The 17,602-nt window shown below is 54.5% G+C and overlaps 1 protein-coding gene and 1 pseudogene across 1 annotated transcript; both read right to left on the minus strand.

Annotated features, from left to right (window-relative positions):
• Window positions 1-1,596: 1,596 nt before the first annotated feature.
• On the minus strand, window positions 1,597-4,374 carry LOC136501787 (pollen receptor-like kinase 4). Its single transcript, XM_066497320.1, has 3 exons — window positions 3,451-4,374; window positions 2,564-3,346; window positions 1,597-2,479 (listed from the first exon to the last, which is right to left on the minus strand). The coding sequence occupies exons 1-3, from the start codon at window positions 4,157-4,159 to the stop codon at window positions 1,779-1,781; spliced, it is 2,193 nt and encodes a 730-aa protein (XP_066353417.1). The 5' UTR covers window positions 4,160-4,374; the 3' UTR covers window positions 1,597-1,778.
• Window positions 4,375-11,253: 6,879 nt separating this feature from the next.
• On the minus strand, window positions 11,254-13,333 carry LOC136501469 (uncharacterized; annotated as a pseudogene).
• Window positions 13,334-17,602: the final 4,269 nt, after the last annotated feature.

Here is a 17,602-nt window from a genome sequence, read left to right on the forward strand (position 1 = left end):
CTATCAAGGCTCTAATGGCATAACCTTGCATACCATCCAAATATTCAAAGAAAATAAAAACGAAAAAGGATGTAGTAGTATATATCTCAACGGTCCACAAAATTTCAAGAGTACCCAAATTCAATTCACGATGACGTGTGTACAATGAGAAGAAGAAAAATAATAATTCGACTGCCTGGTACCTATTATTAAATAGGTACCTTTTATTAGGGAACTAAGCATAGCTCAGCTGGCTGGGTTCCTTATGGTATCAATGGTGCTATGTGTCTATACTGGGTCTTGCAAAAATAGATATCTTTTATTAAACAAATGCCATAAGTTTTCATTGAATTATAAATAACAAAGAAAAATATTACACTAGGTTGAGATATTTTTGCAGGCCCAATGATACCCAAGCCCGTAAGAATGTCTAGCCCATTAAATCAAGTAGCCACCATTAAACAAATGCCATTGGTTTTCATTGAATTATAAATAACTTAACAAAGTAAAATATTACACTAGGTTGAGCTAATTTTGCAGGCCCAATGATACCCAAGCCCGTAAGAATGTATAGCCCTTGAAGTCAAGTAGCTACCCGACTCGGCGCCGCCCTTGCACGAGCTGCGCATCCCCGCTTATACTCACACCTCCCGTCGCGGCTGTGCTCCATCCACCTGTCGCGGCCACTGTCGAGGTTCGTGACGCTGATGAGCTCCGCACCGGCAACCTCCGTGCACTCCGTGGCATCGAGCTCCGCGCCGGTGTCGAGCTCCATTCGTAAGCAGCAAGGTGACATTGCGCTTGCGCTAAAAGCGCATGTTGCAAACGTATGTTTCAATTATTTCCGATGTTTCATGTTTCAGAGGAATGTTGCAAAAGTAGATCGAGATGTTGCATACGTTGCAATGGTTGTACACATATGTTGCAAGCTCCTGTTCTCAATGTTTCATCTGTTTTTTTCCGACGTATGTTGGAAGTGTGTTTATCTAGTTGTTGCATATGTTTTCACACGTGTGATGCAAGTGTTTTTATCTGGATGTTGTGCATGTCTACAATGTTTTTAAGTGCTTTTTAGGTGTTTTTACAAATGTTTCAGACGCATGTTTCATTTGTTTTCAACGTATGTTGCAATCGTTGCATCTGGACGTTTCAAAACTAGATCGGGTGTTGCATCTTCCTCCTCACCTTTCTGCTGTCTCGCCTCGCGGCAAGCGAGCGCAGGTGGAAGCGGTCCCCACTAGCGTGGGCCGGCCCCACGTGCTTGCGGGCTGGCGTAGTAGGCCAGACATGGGTGGGTAGGCGCGGGACGGGTGGCAGCGGCATGGCCATCCGAATGCGGGCGCCAGCGATTCCTATTTATTTTTGTTCGAAAGGACGGATTTTTAATAATAATGGTTTATATGAGTGAAAAAAGAAATTTTCAAAGAACGAACCTTTTTGTGTGGCCCTACTCTTGGTAATTTGCACAAATAGATCCTCCATTCACATAATTAATTAATTTGTAATTAATTTCTGCTGAGTTTGTTGGAAATTGGTCGGTATGCTATGAAATCTGAAATCCCAAGTAATAACCACTGCTGTGACTGAGAAAAACAAACTAAGGTTCGTGTGATTTATATATAAGTAGCTTCTTTTCTCTCCAAAATCTACCACCGGCAAAAACCCAACAAAGATATATAAGAATACACAGTACTAGTTCATGCTTATGGTTTCACATTTTGAGCTCATCATTAGCTTGATGCACACAACAACACTGCCCCCTCCCTATTGATCGATTCCCGGGCGTTTCATGTCGATGATCAGTTGATGGCAACGTCACTGTAGTCCTCGTCGTTCACCGTCGAGTAGAAGGCCTGCTCCTCGTCGGGGCGCTCCTTCGCCTTGAGCTCCTCGATCCTGTCGATGGCGGTCCTGAGCTCCCACCGGCTGTCCACGTTGGTCTCGCAGCACGCCATGCCGACCCGGATCAGCTTCACCATCTCCTCCTTGTCCTCCTCCTCCTCGTCCCGCAGGTCCGGGTCCACCACGGTGTCTAGCCACTCGCCCTCCGGCGTCGACCCCACGACGGTCACCAGGTCCGTGGTGTTGCCTGCCGCCGGACCGGGCTTCTGCGGTGACGACGACGAGTCGCCCGAGGGTTTGGGCAGGTCGTAGGTCGGAGGCTTCCCGGTGAGCATCTCGAGGATGAGCAGGCCGAGGCACCAGACGTCGCTCTTCTTGGACGAGCGGCCGAACTGCTTCCGCTCCGGAGACTTGAAGACCACCATGAGCTGCGCGGCGTGCGACTGGTTCATCACCGGCACCAGCGCGTAGTCCGTAAGCAGCGGCTCGTAGTGGCCGTCGAGCAGGATGTTGGAGGACTTGAGGTGGCCGTGCGGCACCGTCAGCATGCACAGCTCGTCGTACAGGTAGCTGAGCGCCCGCGCCACGCCCTTGACGATCTTCAGCCGCGCCGCCCAGTGCACCGCCGCCTTCTTCATCCCGCGGCCCTCGCCGCCGCCTGTGCGAACGCCAGGCCAGCCAAAGGTTAGAGGGATGATAGATGATGATGGTCACGATGACGTAGGAGATGAACAATGCTCACCGTGGAGGAGGTTCGCCAAGCTCCGGTTGGGGACGTAGTCGTGGATGAGCAGCTTCTCCTCCTTGCGGTAGTAGTAGGCGACGAGCGGGAGGAGGTTGGGGTGGCTGAGCCGGCCGAGCCGCCGCATGTGCTCCTCGAAGTCCTCCCTGCCCACTCGGTTCATCTCCTTGAACCGCTTCACGACGACGGAGTGGCCCGTCGTGAGCGTGGCGCAGTAGCACACGCCGAGGTTGGCGGTGCCCAGCACCTCCGCCGTCGCCTTGAGCAGGTCCTGCAGCTCGAAGAACCGGCCGCGGTCGTCGCGCACGAACGTCAGCCGCCCCTGCTCCACCTTCTGCGCCGCGCCGCCGCCGCGCGCCGCGGACCCGGCCGCGGCGGCAGCGGGCGCCGGCGGGTGCGGCTCGACCCTCGGCGGCCCCGAGGGCCGAGTCGACGACGCGGTCGGGCCGAAGTTCTTGTTCTTGTACCCCCTCCGCCTCCGCAGCGCGACGAACGCCACGCCGGCGATCGCAAGCGTGCCAAGGAACGCGCCGAGGACGCCGAAGGACGTGGAGCCCTGCTCGGCGGGCTTCTGGCCTTCGTCTTGCTTCGCGTCGTCAGCTGACGACGAGCCTGTGGACCCCACGATGTCTGCTGCTGGTAGTGACGGCGTCGTGCCTTCTTTGACGGAGGCCGGCGGCGGCGCCTTTGGTGATGCCTTTGGTGACGGCGATGGCGACGGCGACGGTGACGGAGGGGCCTCGCATTTGGCACCAACCGTTGGCCCGCAAAGCTTCTTGTTTCCTGTATGCATTATTGTACAACACGATCATAATGCTGCACTGCATCTGCACGTGGACATTACACAATCATAATAGTGTAGAAAACTAGAAATCCATGTTCCTCACCGGCGAACATTTCGGGTGGCATGGATTTGAGGCTCACCGGGATCTCCCCCTCGAGCTCATTGTTTGCGAGGTTTACTTGCCTCAACTCGTCCTGTTTCAGGTCAGGAATCTTGCCCTGAAACTTGTTGTCATTGAGCTGCAACTCCAGGAGCCTGGGCGCGTCGGCGAGCGACGCCGGGATGGGGCCGGTGAAGTCGTTGTTGGAGAGGACCACCTTCTTGAGCGAGCCCATCCCGGCGAACGCGTCGGCGGGGATCACGCCGGAGAACTTGTTCCCGGACAGAAAGACAGCGCGGAGGCCGCTGAGCTCCTTGACGTCGGGCAACGGGCCGGCGAACTCGTTGTCCATGAAGCTGAGCGTGCGGAGGCCGGGGCCCGGCAGTCTCGTGAGCGCGCGCAGGTCGAGCGTGCCTGAGAGGCCCATCCCCTCGAGCTGCAGGCCATGCACGCCGTCCCTGTTACACATGACACCCTTCCAGCTGGGCCCGGACCCGCCGTCGCCATCGCTGCAGGGGCTCGTGCCGGGGGACCAGGAACCGAGCCCGCCGCTGTCGTCCTTGATGCCGGCCTTGAGCTTGAGGAGCGCGTCGGCGGCGGCGGCGGCGTCGCCGGGCGCGAGGGAGAGCGGGAGCCGCGCGGCGTCAGCGACCAGAAGGAGCAGGAGGAGGAAGAGGACGCGCGCTAGCAGCGACGACGGCACTCCGCCCATGTCCGGGAAGGCGGCCGCGGCGCCGGTGCCAGGGAGCCAGCCCGCCGGCGCCAGCGCTTGACGACGGCGGGTGAATTGGCCGGCGGCAATGCTGCGGGCGGCCCCTGTTCCCGGGCGCGCGCGAGTGGGGGAAGGCTGGCCGGCACGCTGTTTTTTTCCAGGGAGGGAGGAGAGCGGGAGGTCGACGCGAAGAGAGAGAAAGGGAGGCGGAGAAGGTGGAGGAGAGAGGATTCAGGAGCTCCCCGCGCGCACGCACGGACCCACGCGCGTGCGGCGAGGACGGTGGCGAGAGATGAGAGGCGTCCGCATGGCATGGGCCGGCCATGGGGGGATTTGGGGGGTGCGGCTGCTGGTTTTGGCCAAGAATAGCCATGCCCGCATTGCGCGGCTCTCTGACAACTGACGAGGTTGTCGTCGTTTCAACGGCTCTTCTCTGAGCTACGGTGGTCGATCGGGCATGCACGGTATTCGGATGCTCTCTTCTCTTGCCGGCAGCAGGGTGCCAGGGTCTGCCCGCCCGCCTCCTTGCTCAGTTTTGCTCGGCTACGTTAGTGCTTGTTGATGCGAGCATGGTTCACCATTTCCTTTACCACGTCCTCCACGCCGACGGCCGTCACGGAGCCACGGACGCCGCCCGACCACGCCGACGAGTAGCAGAATGTGGCAGAAGCGAACGCACCGGAGGAAACGAGGCAGTAGGACGGAATGGGCCGAAAAAGGCCCACGGTGCAGACGGGCCCGGTCTAGGCTAGACCTCCCTCCGGTTACACGCTTCAATTTTTTCCCGAACGCCTAGCGCCGGGAGGTCCGACCGGACGTCGCGTCTAGACGTGGCTCCGACACCTGCGCCGCTCCTGTGTCCGTATCTCGCCTCACGCCTCGCGTCCCGCGTCCCGCGTCCCGCCCCAGCACTGAACCCGCGTCCATCACAGGGACCCACGCCCCTGCACCCACCCCGCGCTCCGCACGGAAAAACCCATGTGGGTTGACCCACAGCTGTGCCCCAGTAGCGACAACCACCAGCCGTGTCCTGCAACATCTCGATCTACTTTTGTAACATTCAGATAAAAATCTTTGCAACATACGTCTAACACACAGATGAAATATTTGAAACATACAACTGAAACACCATTACAACATGTGCAACATCTCGATCTACTTTTGAAACATTCAGACACAACACTTGCAACATACAAAAGAAGATAGATGAAACACTTGAGACTTGCGTCTGAAATACTTGCAACATACATGTATAAAAAATAGATGAAACATTGGGGGTAGACGTTTGCAACATACGTGTACAACCATTGCAACATATGCAAAATCCTGATCTACTTTTGCAACATCCGCATAAAACAATTGAAACATACATCTGAAACACAGCATCGCCGCACGGGCATTACCTACCTGGTGGGCAACTACGGTGGCACAGGCTCGCTGGATGGTGCGCACCCGCACGCTCGCCATGCCCGCCGCCGGTCGAGGGAGAAGAGATGCTGCCGGATCTGGGGAGGGCGCCACCGGCCGGGGTAGGGGAGGGTCAACGGCTTCCTTGGACCTCGTCGGGGTAGAGGAGAGGGCCACCGGATCCGCGGCGTTGGATGCTCCTGGTGGGTGAGGGTGCCGGGGTGGGGGGAGGGGCTGAAAGGATCAAAATACCCAAGAGGAGGGTGAATTGGGCTAATTCTAAATTTTTGCAATACTTAAGTTCTACACTTAGCCCATTTTCACCCCTTGTGCATAAAATATGTTTCTATTATTTTTCCGCATAAAAGTTTTGCACCATATGTTCCAATCCTACTCTAGCATGGCAATTCTAGAAATGTAAAGACATGAAATGAATTGCTCAAATATAAATGCTCAAAGTAAAAAGAGGGAAAGGAACACGGCGATATTTTCCCAAGGTATCGGAGAGTCGTCGTTGGAGCACCCGTGCAAGGGTGTAGCTCTTCCTTGATCCGTGCAAAGATCAAGTGCTCTCTACGGACTGATTCTTTGATACTCCGTCGCGGTGAATCGCTCACAACCGCTCACAACTTGACTTGGGTCATCCACAAGCTCCACTGGATAATCACCACGCTCTCAATCAACACCGAGCCATTTAGGTGATGGCGATCACCAAAAGTAACAAGCACAAACTCTCACTTGACCAAGACAATCCTAATGAGAAAGGTGGATGCACACTTGATACTCCCTATGCACTAATGAGGTCATTAATCTTGGATTATCAAATCTCAATCATCCCATTAGACTCTTGCTCTCCCTTACACTCCAAAGGTGTTTCTCAGTTGAACAAATGGGCAAGAGACCTCCTATGGATGAGTGGAGTAAGTATTTATACCCCACTCATTCAAAACATAACGTTTGGAGGCTGAGTCGTCACTGTATGGGCTGATCGGACGCTCCGGTCAATTGTACCCACCACTGTGTCAAAGAGAGTCGTTAAGCTCTGATCGGACTCTGACCAGCGTCCGGTCAGCACCCACCGGACACGTCCGATCAAGAAAAAGCCTCTCTAGAATCTCTCTAGAGTGGACCGGACGTAGGCACCCCAGTGTCCGGTGCTCCTCCACACAGCGTCCGGTCAGTATTAGACGACTACAGTTAATCAAATGAACTGACCGGACTCACCCTCCAGCATCCGATCACAACCAGACCAGCGTCCGGTCAGTTATTTGACCCTCCATTCACTTCCAACTCGAAAATCCTATGTGAATGAAGATGACTCCAATTGATCTTAGAGCTATTCCTAAGCTACCTATTGCTAGGTTTGATAAGTGTGCACCACACCTAACCCACTAGACTCACCTAGGTCAAGCTACTAGTCCATACCCCCTTAATTGTATGGCCAAAGGAAAGACAAAGTCATAAACTATTCTAAGTATCTCTTCAACTCTAAATGACACTTAGAACTAGCCGTCCTTAACCTTGTCGTCCATTCTTTAAAAACCGAAATGAATTCAATCGATGAGGGCATGAAAACCATAATTGCCCAATCAATTGCCATTATTATGACATAACTTAAATTGCCTCTGCAAAACACACGTTAGTTATAGTAATCTCGTGTCATCATTAATCACCGAAACCCAACTAGGGGCTTAGATGCTTTCAGGGGCGTCGCTGGGGTGGGGGAGGTGGTCGCCAGGGTGGGGGAGGAGGACGACGCCAGAGTGGGGGAGCACGCTGCCACCGGCCGGGGAGCGCGCTACCGCCGTGCGTCGGGGTAGGCACCGAGCGCGAGCGCAGAAGGGAGAAGGAAGCGAGGGACTAGGTGCGACAGTGAGCGAGTGAGGCATCTGTCCATTCCGGGCGTCTTAACTGGAGCATTATCGTTTTTTGGAAAAGTCCAAATTATTTCTCTCAATTATCGCGGTCATCTGGCTTTTCTCACTGAACAATAAAATAAAACTGTTTTTTGCATTTTGGGTATTTTTGTTAATGTGGTGCCATGTCAGAGGAGTAAATCCAACTAAGTTGAAAGTTCAGGGTGCTAAATTAGACTAGAAATATTTTTAAAAATATCCAAACATTCATAAAAATAAAATTCCAAAATTTATCTAAATATTTTCACATGGAAAATAATGCAATTAAAAATCCTAAAATCTGGTTTAATCTTAGAAAATTCATACAAAATTTGTTTTACCTTTGGAAAATTTCGAAACTGAATATCGCACCCTCCTTGATCTGTTTCAGTTGACTTATATGCTTGTGCTTGTACTGTTACCGTTGTTTGTCTCCTAACTAGGCCTACTGCTACACATGGCGAAAGTAGCAACAAGGTCCTAAGGCCAACTCTTGAGTGCACAGGTTGCTGCACAGGGGCGGATCCAACACCGACGCAGGGTGGGCTCGAGCTATAGATGGCCAATGGGCCAGGCTGGCCTAGCCCGGCATGGCCCACAAGGGGTTGGGACGGTACGGCACGTCGTGCCTCTCGGGCCGTGCCTCTCCGGGTCACGCGCCTGGCCTTCGGCCCAGGCATGGCACTATGGGCCGTTTGTAGGGCCGGGCCAGCCCGAAAAGCACGGCCCATGAGAGAGAGAGCCCGAGGGGGAAGGAGAGGACGGGATCTAGAGGAGGCAGGAGGAGCTGCTCGAGCTGGATCCGGAGGAGGCCGACGTCCTCGAGCTGGATCCAACGCCCTCGAGCTGGATCTAGATCTGGAGGAGGCCTGGAGGAGCCGCTCGACGCCGGTGTGCTCGACGTCGCCTCGCTGGAAAGTCGCCTCGTGCGGTGTGATGTAGCTGCGCGATGGACGTGGGGGAGGCGGCCGGTGGTGCGGGTGGCGCGGAGGATGTTGCTGGTGGACGCCGCGAGCGCTCAGCGAGGACCGAGGAGTCGCGCGACTCCGTGACTCGCGACCACAAGCGATAGAGTCAAGAGGAGTGCGGTGGCCTCGGGGGGGGGGGGGTAGGGGGACAGTGAAATGAAGTTAGGGTTGGCTGGGAGAGGCGAGGTGGGCTCTTAGCAGGCTTTGGTGGCCACCGGGCCGACATCGTGCCTCCACAGCATCGCCGCGCGGGCATTACCTACCTAGTGGGCAATTGCGGTGGCGCATGCTCGCTGGATGGTGCGAGCCCGCACGCCCGCCATGCCCGCCGCCGGTCGAGGGAGAGGAGATGCTGCCGGATCTGGGGAGGGCGCCACCGGCCGGGGTAGGGGAGGGTCAGCGGCTTCCTTGGACCTCGTCGGGGTAGGGAAGAGGGCCACCGGATCCGCGGCGTTGGATGCTCCCGGTGGGTGAGGGTGCCGGGGTGGGGAGAGGGGCATCGCTGGGGTGGGGGAGATGGTGTCCGCCAGGGTGGGGAAGGAGGATGACGCTGGAGTGGGGGAGCGCGCTGCCGCCGTGCGTCAGTGTAGGCACCGGGCGCGAGCGCGGAAGAGAGAAGGAAGCGAGGGACTAGGTGCGGGAGTGAGCGAATCCGTCTGTTCCGGACGTCTTAACTGGAGCATTATCGTTTTTTTAAAAGTCCAAATTATTTCTCTCGATTATCGTGGTCATCTGGCTTTTCTAACTGAATAATAAAATAAAACCGTTTTTTACATTTTGGGTATTTTTGTTAATGTGGTGCCACGTCAGAGGAGTAAATCGAACAAAGTTAAAAGTTCAGGGTGCTAAATTAGACTAGAAATATTTTTAAAAATATCCAAACATTCATAAAAATAAAGTTCCAAAATTTATCTAAATATTTTCACACGGAAAATAATGCAATTAAAAATCCTAAAATCTGGTTTAATCTTAGAAAATTCATACAAAGTTTGTTTTACCTTTGGAAAATTTTGAAACTGAATATCGCACCCTCCTTGATCTGTTTCAGTTGACTTATATGCTTGTGCTTGTACTGTTACCGTTGTTTGTCTCCTCACTAGGCCTACTGCTACACATGGCGAAAGTAGCAACAATGTCCTAAGGCCAACTCTTGAGTGCGCAGGTTGCTGCACAGGGGCGGATCCAACACCGGCGCAGGTTGCTGCACAGGGGCGGATCCAACACGGCCTGCAAGGGGTTGGGCGGGCACGGCACGTCGTGCCTCTCGGGCCATGCCTCTCTGGGCCACGTGCCTGGCCTTCGGACCAGGCACGACACTATGGGCCGTTTGTCGGGCCAGGCCAGCCCGAAAAGCACGGCCCATGAGAGAGAGAGAGGCCGAGAGGGAAGGAGAGGACAGGATCTGGAGGAGGCAGGAGGAGCTACTCGAGCTGGACTCGGAGGAGGCTGACGTCCTCGAGCTGGACGAGCTGGATCTAGATCTGGAGGAGGTCTGGAGGAGCTGCTCGACGCCGGTGTGCTCAACGTCGCATCGCTGGAAAGCCGCCGCATGCGATGCGATGTAGCTGTGCGAGGGACATGGGGGAGGCGGCCAGTGGTGCGGGTGGCGCGGAGGATGTTGCTAGTGGACGCCTGGACGGTGGTGCGGGGGGCGGTGGACGCCGCGAGCGCTCAGTGAGGACCGAGGAGTCGCACGACTCCGCGACTCGCGAGTCGCGACCGCGAGCGATAGAGTTGAGAGGGAGTGCGGCGGCCTCCGGGGGCAGGGGGATGGTGAAATGAAGTTAGGGTTGGCTGGGAGGGGCGAGGTGGGCTCTTAGTAGGCCTTGGTGGCCACCGGGCCGACATTGTGCCTCCTTGTAAATGTCGGGCCCAGCGTGCCTGAGTAGCGGCCCAGGCACGACCCTATGTGTTGGCCGGGGCCCGTAAAACACCGTGCCATGCCATGCTCATGTTGGGCTAAAATTGCGGGCTTCGTGCCGTGCCAACAGGCTACGGGCTGCATGTACATCTATAGCTCGAGCCCCGCTACTGCTGCTCGGACCATGGAGCCCCTCCTAAGTTCTTCCTACAAATTTACACCTATTTAAGTTTGGAAGAAGAGGTTACGGAAGAAAGATCATGAGATAAGCCTCTCCTGACTTTTTTTTTCTAGATCAGCCACTATTGCGGCACCTGTCTGGCTGCCTCAGCGGCCGTTCAAAATCTTGAGAGATGTCTAACCAACGAATGGTTGTTTTAGCCCCTCTCATCAACCAAATTTTTCTCATGTACTTACACTGTCTTATAGTTATATTTACGCCGTCTTATTACTATATTTACAATGATTTATTCGGTGTAATTTATTGGACAGAGTTGTGTAATTTGGAAATAACACAAATATGTGCTAAATTTTTTAAAAAAGATTTATAAATTATTTCTATGGATTTCAGATATCAGAGAAATATATGTTAAATTATTCAAAATTCTTCAGAAATTTCAAAAAAAAACATCAGAGAGAAGAGAGATTGACGCGGACGGGACGGGACATGGAACCTGAGGATGGCCGCCGTCTCGGCTTGCAACTGGAGCGTGACCCGAGTGGTCGCAAGGTGTTTCCGTGCTTGCGTTCGTGTGTCAGGCAGGGACGCACGCACCAGCATGAATGCTTGCTTGACCCTGAGGCGGTGCAGCTGCAGCAGGTGGTGAGTCACGGGATAGTGACGGGGGAGGTGCCGAGGACGAGGTGGAGGACAGGTGGTGGGCATCGCTTCTGCATTGCACGGCCCAAAAAACGGCAACCGGCAAATCAACCGACTGATCATTATCATTTCTGAAATCCTAAGGTGCAATCGGATTAGGAGTGCAACAAACAACATGAGGACTGGTGTGGTGTGGTTTTGTTTAGTTTTGTTTATTCAGTTCATGAGAAGGCTGAATACAATGGCGTGAATGCATTATTAAGCAGTAATATTCAGAGACAGCATGGCTCCCATAATGTGATGACTGATGAACATTTGTACAGATTTGCAAATTGCCTGGCCATGCTCCTCATTAAAATGTCCCCCTTTTGTGTTGATCCAGCATTTGGTTCTCTAGGACTGTATCACCTTGTGATTGATCAATAGAAGTTCTATGTTTCTCAGAAAGAAAAGAGAGAATAATCACTCGTAAATCAAAGCAGTCTTGTGTCTTGACTGAATTTATACTTGCACCAAAATAGGCAATATAAGTATAGTTGCGAGCGAAAATCGTAGCAGCATTGCTATGCGACAGTCTGGCACGTATATATACACATGACATGCTAGAGGACCACGACTTTGCTGAGGATCCAGAGCACCAGAGTCATCTCGAAGACGAAGATGGTGTGGAGGAGGCCCCTGTCCAGCGTGAAGCCGAACAGGGTGATCCCGCCGCCGTTGTGTCGTAGGTACGTCACTGCATCAGCACACAGCAAAAGCCAGCCTCTCAGTCTCACTCTGTGACACCGTGGCAGGGAAAAAAAACTCAGTAAAGTTGCATGCGTACCGAGTGCTTGTCTGCTCCTGTACGAGCACGGCGCTCCGGCCTCCGCCTGGGAGACGGCCGTCGTCGACGAGCCGGAGACGTGGGACGACGCGTCGACGTCGCCGCTGGCCGACGTTGTGGCCGGCGAGGACGATTTGCCATGGTGCATGGACGACTCCATGCTTATGTGCCACTGGCTGGCGATGGACACCATCCTCTGCGCCCTGTGCGTGATCCTGGCCGCGCCCAGCAGGCACATGAAGAAGCCGCTCAGCTGCACCGCCGAGCCGACCTGCACGCAACAACTCAACGCACGAGCGCGAGTCCTAGTAGTCTCGGGGGACAGTCTTAGAGTGATGAGGCCTTCGCCGTCGTGTGGTGTGGTGTGCCGTGCGTGCGTACCAGGAGGTCGCCGGTGTTGGAGAAGCTCTTGGCGTCCCTGGACGAGAGGGCGACGAGGAGCGCGCCGAGCTGGCTGACGGTGATGGTGACGAGGCAGCAGATGATGAACACCCTGTACCGGTGGCTGGTGGCAAGCAGCTGCGTGCGGATGCGGCGGTGCTCCGCGAAGATCTCGGTGGGGGCGGCGGCGGGGCGCGACTCCACGTCGAACATGCCGTAGATGCCCTCGAAGCGCAGGATCGGGAGCTCGCAGGTGAGGCGGAACAGCACGCACACCAGCAGGAACACCCCTGTCCGGTACACCCACGACGCCACCGTGGCGACCAGCGCCACCGCGCGCCACGGCAGCAGCAGCGGCGTGGCGAAGGGAAACACCGCCGCTGGCGGCTCCACCCTGACGGTGCAGAAGAAGAAGACGGCCTTGTGCGCGGCCTCCACGCAGAGGACGGGAGCAGGAGCGCGGCCAGGGTGCGGAACGCGCGGTCCAGCTCCCGCGCGTACCCGCGCCGGACGAAGGCGGTGTCGTCGCGGAGCGCGCCGTCGAGGAACAGCAGCTGCCGCAGGCCGCCGAGGCGGCGGAAGAAGGCGGCCAGCGTGGCGAAGGAGATGACAGCGAGCCCCGTGGCGGGGGACTGCGCCACGCGGTTGAAGGTGATGGCGGACGCGGAGTCCCGGGACAGCGCGGCGTCGGCGCGGAGCGACAGCGACACCGCGGCGGGCACCAGGAGCGCCAGCGCCACGAACGCCGCGTACGAGGCGGCGCGCCCTGCGCGGGTGCTGTGGTCCAGCGCGCACCACTGCAGGAACACGCGGAAGCTGCGCAGCTCGTCGTGGATCACCGACTTGCACTGCGCGTACGCCGGGTTCAGCAGCGGCGGCCGCTGCGATGGCGACGGCGACGGAGGCGGAGGCGGAGGCGGGGAGTCCGACTCCGGCGACGAGCCCTTCTCCTCGTCCTCAGAGACCATTGCGCAACCGTACTACTAGACTAGATGCTTCGAGACAGTTGATGAGAACGAAGCTGTCGAGCCGCAGGTATGGGATATATAGTCGAACATGTGGCGAAAGATGAGCAGAGTGGTGCCATCGTCCATGCCGTTCAAGTGTGCCTGAGGAGACGGGAGCCGGGAGGGGAAAGGAGAGGCGCCGGAGGGAAGGCCCGTGACAGTTCACAGGGGCGGCGAGCGAGGTCCATGGCTCGTAGCTGCCCCTGCGTATGATGCAGAAAAAGCAAGTGAAGACCAGGAAAGATGCAGTAGCTCTCCTTTCATCAAAGGTTGGCATCTTGTGAATGTGAAGTGAGGCGAGCGAGCGAGAACGAAGTGTTGTGCTCACTCTCTTGGTCACTAACATCTCTTAAAACGCAGTGCTACCAATAAAACGAAAAAAAAAACGGACTACAATTTAATATCTCACAAAAGTTAGATTTAGCTCTAAGAATATGAGAAAAACCAAGAAAATTCACAAAACATCTAATTAATGTCTAAAAACATGTTTCGAAAATGTTCCACAACAAAGAAAACATAAGATGCAACAATGCAACAGGCACATGTTTTGAAAATGTTCCACCACAAAGAAAACATAAGATGCAACCATGCAACAAGCTTTGGAGTCTGGAGACATTTTATGTGGTTCAAAATCAATTTTTAGGATATGTCTAGGTGACATTCAGTTGTTTTGACCTCTCCTGTCAATTGAATTTTTTCTATGCACTTACACCGTCTTCTAGCTAAATTTACACTGTCTTATTGCTATATTTACAATAATTTATTCAGTGTAATTTATTGAACAGAGTGATATAATTTTGAAATAACACAAATATATATCAAAATTTAAAAAAAATACAAATTTTTTCGACGTGTCCTGGATCGGATCTCCTGCATGCACGCGCCTAGCCAGCAGGCATGGCGGCTGCTGCTCCACTTTTGCCACGTACTACGCACGCACGGATGATGGATGCATACACCTAACAATGGCGGACGCATCGGACGACCTAGGCCACCGGCCGACGGCAACGAACGGTCCAAAAATCAGTTGATACAAGCTCCTAAATTAACCGGTCGGTAGATAGCAATACTGATTTTGTCGGTGTAGAAAGTGACCAACACGTAAATATTTGTAGTTTTGCTGTACGTTGTGATCGGATGTGGCCTAGCACTCAATGACACAGGTTTATACTAGTTCAGGCAACATGCCCTACGTCCAGTTTGAGTCGGTCGGTGACTTTATTCTTAAGCACAGGTGCTCAAAGTTTGCTATGGGGTTACAAACGGAAGGGAGTAAGATGGGTGGTGCAAGAGGTCCGATCAAACTCCGGACCGAAGGGTCGAGAGTGACGGAAACTCCTACGTGCGCTAAGTATTCGAGCGTGTGCTCTGTGTAGCTTTAGAGTGTCTAAAGCTAGCAGAGGGTGAATCGATCGTTGGTTGTTTGAATCGTTCGAATCCTCTCTTGGAGAGTTGTTGATGGATCGTTGTATGTGTGAGTGAACTGATCGATCCTCCTTGTTGGGAGAGAGCACATCCCCTTTTATAGGTGAAGGGGACGGTCTTACAAGCGAGAGAGAGAGAGAGAGAGTACATATGCTACAAAATCTTGTTGCCCACGCCGTCGGGTACAAGATGGTTGTAGGCGCCCATAACACTGTTAATGTCAGATGCATGTGGGATATTCCATCGTCTTCTTCTGGTATGACAGATGCCGGCACCTACCATACCGTTGATGCCCAGAGGCATGTGGGGGTTTTACCGTGTTCGCCTGGTATGAGAATTGATGGCGCCCACAACACTGTAGGGCAAACATCGGTGCCCACAACACTGTTTAGGTTCTGACATGCCTGGAAGGTTGCAGGGGACCCTTCTGACATGTCCTGTCGGTACTGTCCTGCAGGTGTACAGGGTACGGTCCTTGGTATTGCTTTTGACTTGAGCATCCTACCTTACTTGCTTCGTTCGTTTCCAAGGTTCTCACCGAGCGGGCGTCCCCGGTCGGTTGGTCCTAGTCGGCTCTGACTGCGCCAGTCGGAGAAGAGCTGTAAGCAGAGGTTCGGTGCATCCTCGATCGAAGACGTGGGTCAGAGTCGGAAGTGAGCGTTGTTCCTCTTTGGCCAGGCCTTTCGGTCGGAGAGGTGGGCTGGAGTCGGAAGCGAGGCCTTCTGGTCGGAGAGGCGTGCCAGAGTCAGAAGCGAGGCCTTCCAATCGGAGACTGAATCGCCCTTCTGGCCTGTCGTTAGGTTTTTGGGCTGGCCCAGGAGTTACGTGTCGTTCGCAACGTCGTCTGCTGGGCCGAGCCTTTGCTGGGAAGTAGGTCCATGAGGGACCTCGAGTTTAGGAACCCAATAGGAACCCCCGAGCCCTTGGGCGATTCAGGTAGAATCGTCTGGAGGAGTTTTGTCTTGACAGCGGGTGCACACGAGCGCACCCGTGGGTGTAGCCCCTAAGCCCCCGAGCGATTCGGGTAGAATCATCTAGGGTTTTTTATGTTGCCAGCGGGGAATTTTTTGTTTTGACGGTGGGTGCGCACGAGCGTACCCACGGGTGTAGCCCCCGAGCCCCGGGTGATTCATGCAGAATCGCCTGGGGGGTTGTCAGCGGGCGTGAGTGTGTGCACCTTGGTGGGCGTAGCTTCCTTTTTCCAGTTTTTGACTCATCATTTCTAGGAGCGCGGTCCTAGGCATTTGGTTGTGGCCGAGGGACTGGGCGAGATGGAGTTGCCAACCAAGACATCGAGCGTGCTAAGGGATCAGACAAGATGGACTCGCGGATCTAAGCATCGGATGCAGCTGGGGGATCGGGCGAGTCAGAGTCATGGATCTAGGCGTCGGGCATAGCTGGGGGATAGGGTGAGTCGGAGTCACGAATCTAGGCGTCGGACATGCCGAGGGATCGGACAAGTCAGAGTTGCAGATCCAAGCGCTGGGCGTAATGAGGGATCAGGCGAGTCAGAGTCGCGGATCTAGGTGTCGGACGGGTCGAGGGATTGGGTGAGTCAGAGTTGCTAACCAAGGCATCAGGCGCGCCAAGGGATCGGACGAGACGGACTCGTGGATCAAGGCGTCGGGCGCAACGAGGGATCAGGTGAGTCGGAGTCATGGATCCAGGCGCTGGGCGCAGCTGAGGTTTTTGGGTGTCCTAAGCCCCCGAGCCTCATTGGGCTTGGTAGGGGCCGTTTGAGTTTTCGTGCGTTACCCCGTCCGTGGTTTTTCACAATTGGAGGGGCAGAGCTAACGTCGCTTGCCTCGATGGCTCGAGTTACGTGCTCGGTGAGCTCGCTAACGGGCATGTTCAAGTGAAATCTAGGTCCGTTGTTCGTGACGGGGTCGGCATAGCCCTCATGTGGCATTCCACTGCTCCTTAACCCATGTCCCGGCAGATGCCTAGGTCATTCCGGAGACCGACCTAGGTGGCTCGCTAGCCTCCCCTCGATGGAGATTCTGTGGCATGGCTCGAGGTTAGAATCGAACGAGAAGGTTGAGATGACCCTATTTGCTTCGAAGCAGACTGGGCAAGGGCCGCTTGGGGCTCATCTACATTTTCTCCCCTGGCTCTGTTTGACGCTAGGTGGCCTCAAGCCCTTCATGGGCCAGCCTTCGAACCCCGGTCGGTCGTTGCTCATGTTGAATGAAGCAACTACCGCTTCATGACGCAACATGAAGCATTGTGATGCATTTAACTGCATATGTGATGCTTCAAATGTATGGGATGAATGAATGATTTGTATGAATGAATGTGTGAATGCGTGTATGCATATATGAATGACAATAGACGAATGAATGGTCATTTAAAGAAATAGTGGAGGTTGGTAATGTTACCTTGATGACTCGAGTGATGGGGTTTGAAGAGCTCCTATCGGATATGTCCGACCGAGATCCGTGCTTGTCGTTCATGATGGAGTCAGCATGGCCCACATGGGGCATCCCTCTACTCCTTACTTGTCTCTCGGTGTTTGCCTGAGCCATCCGATTGACTCAGGAAGCCTGTCGGTCTCTCCTAGATGGAGATCCCATAGTTGGGCCTTTCCAAGTCCCGCCTGGGAAGGTGGAGGGCCACCTGCGCATAGTTACGCCTTGTTTCTCACGCCTGGTGTGCGGTAGTGGTGGACCATACCTAGGCCACATCCTGTCTGACCAGGTGTCGTTCTATCGGGCAGGGTGCGTCCTATCAGTCAGGGCGTGTCCCGTCGTATCCCATTTGCATTGAATGAGGGAAGGGAGAAGGTTTCTCACCCCAATCCTTTTGCCTTTCCTTAACTGCTATGCTTCCTCCTTAAATAGGGGAAGGGAGAGG

The sequence above is a fragment of the Miscanthus floridulus genome, chromosome 13 (genome assembly GCF_019320115.1).
Source record: "Miscanthus floridulus cultivar M001 chromosome 13, ASM1932011v1, whole genome shotgun sequence".
Taxonomy (NCBI): Eukaryota; Viridiplantae; Streptophyta; class Magnoliopsida; order Poales; family Poaceae; genus Miscanthus; species Miscanthus floridulus.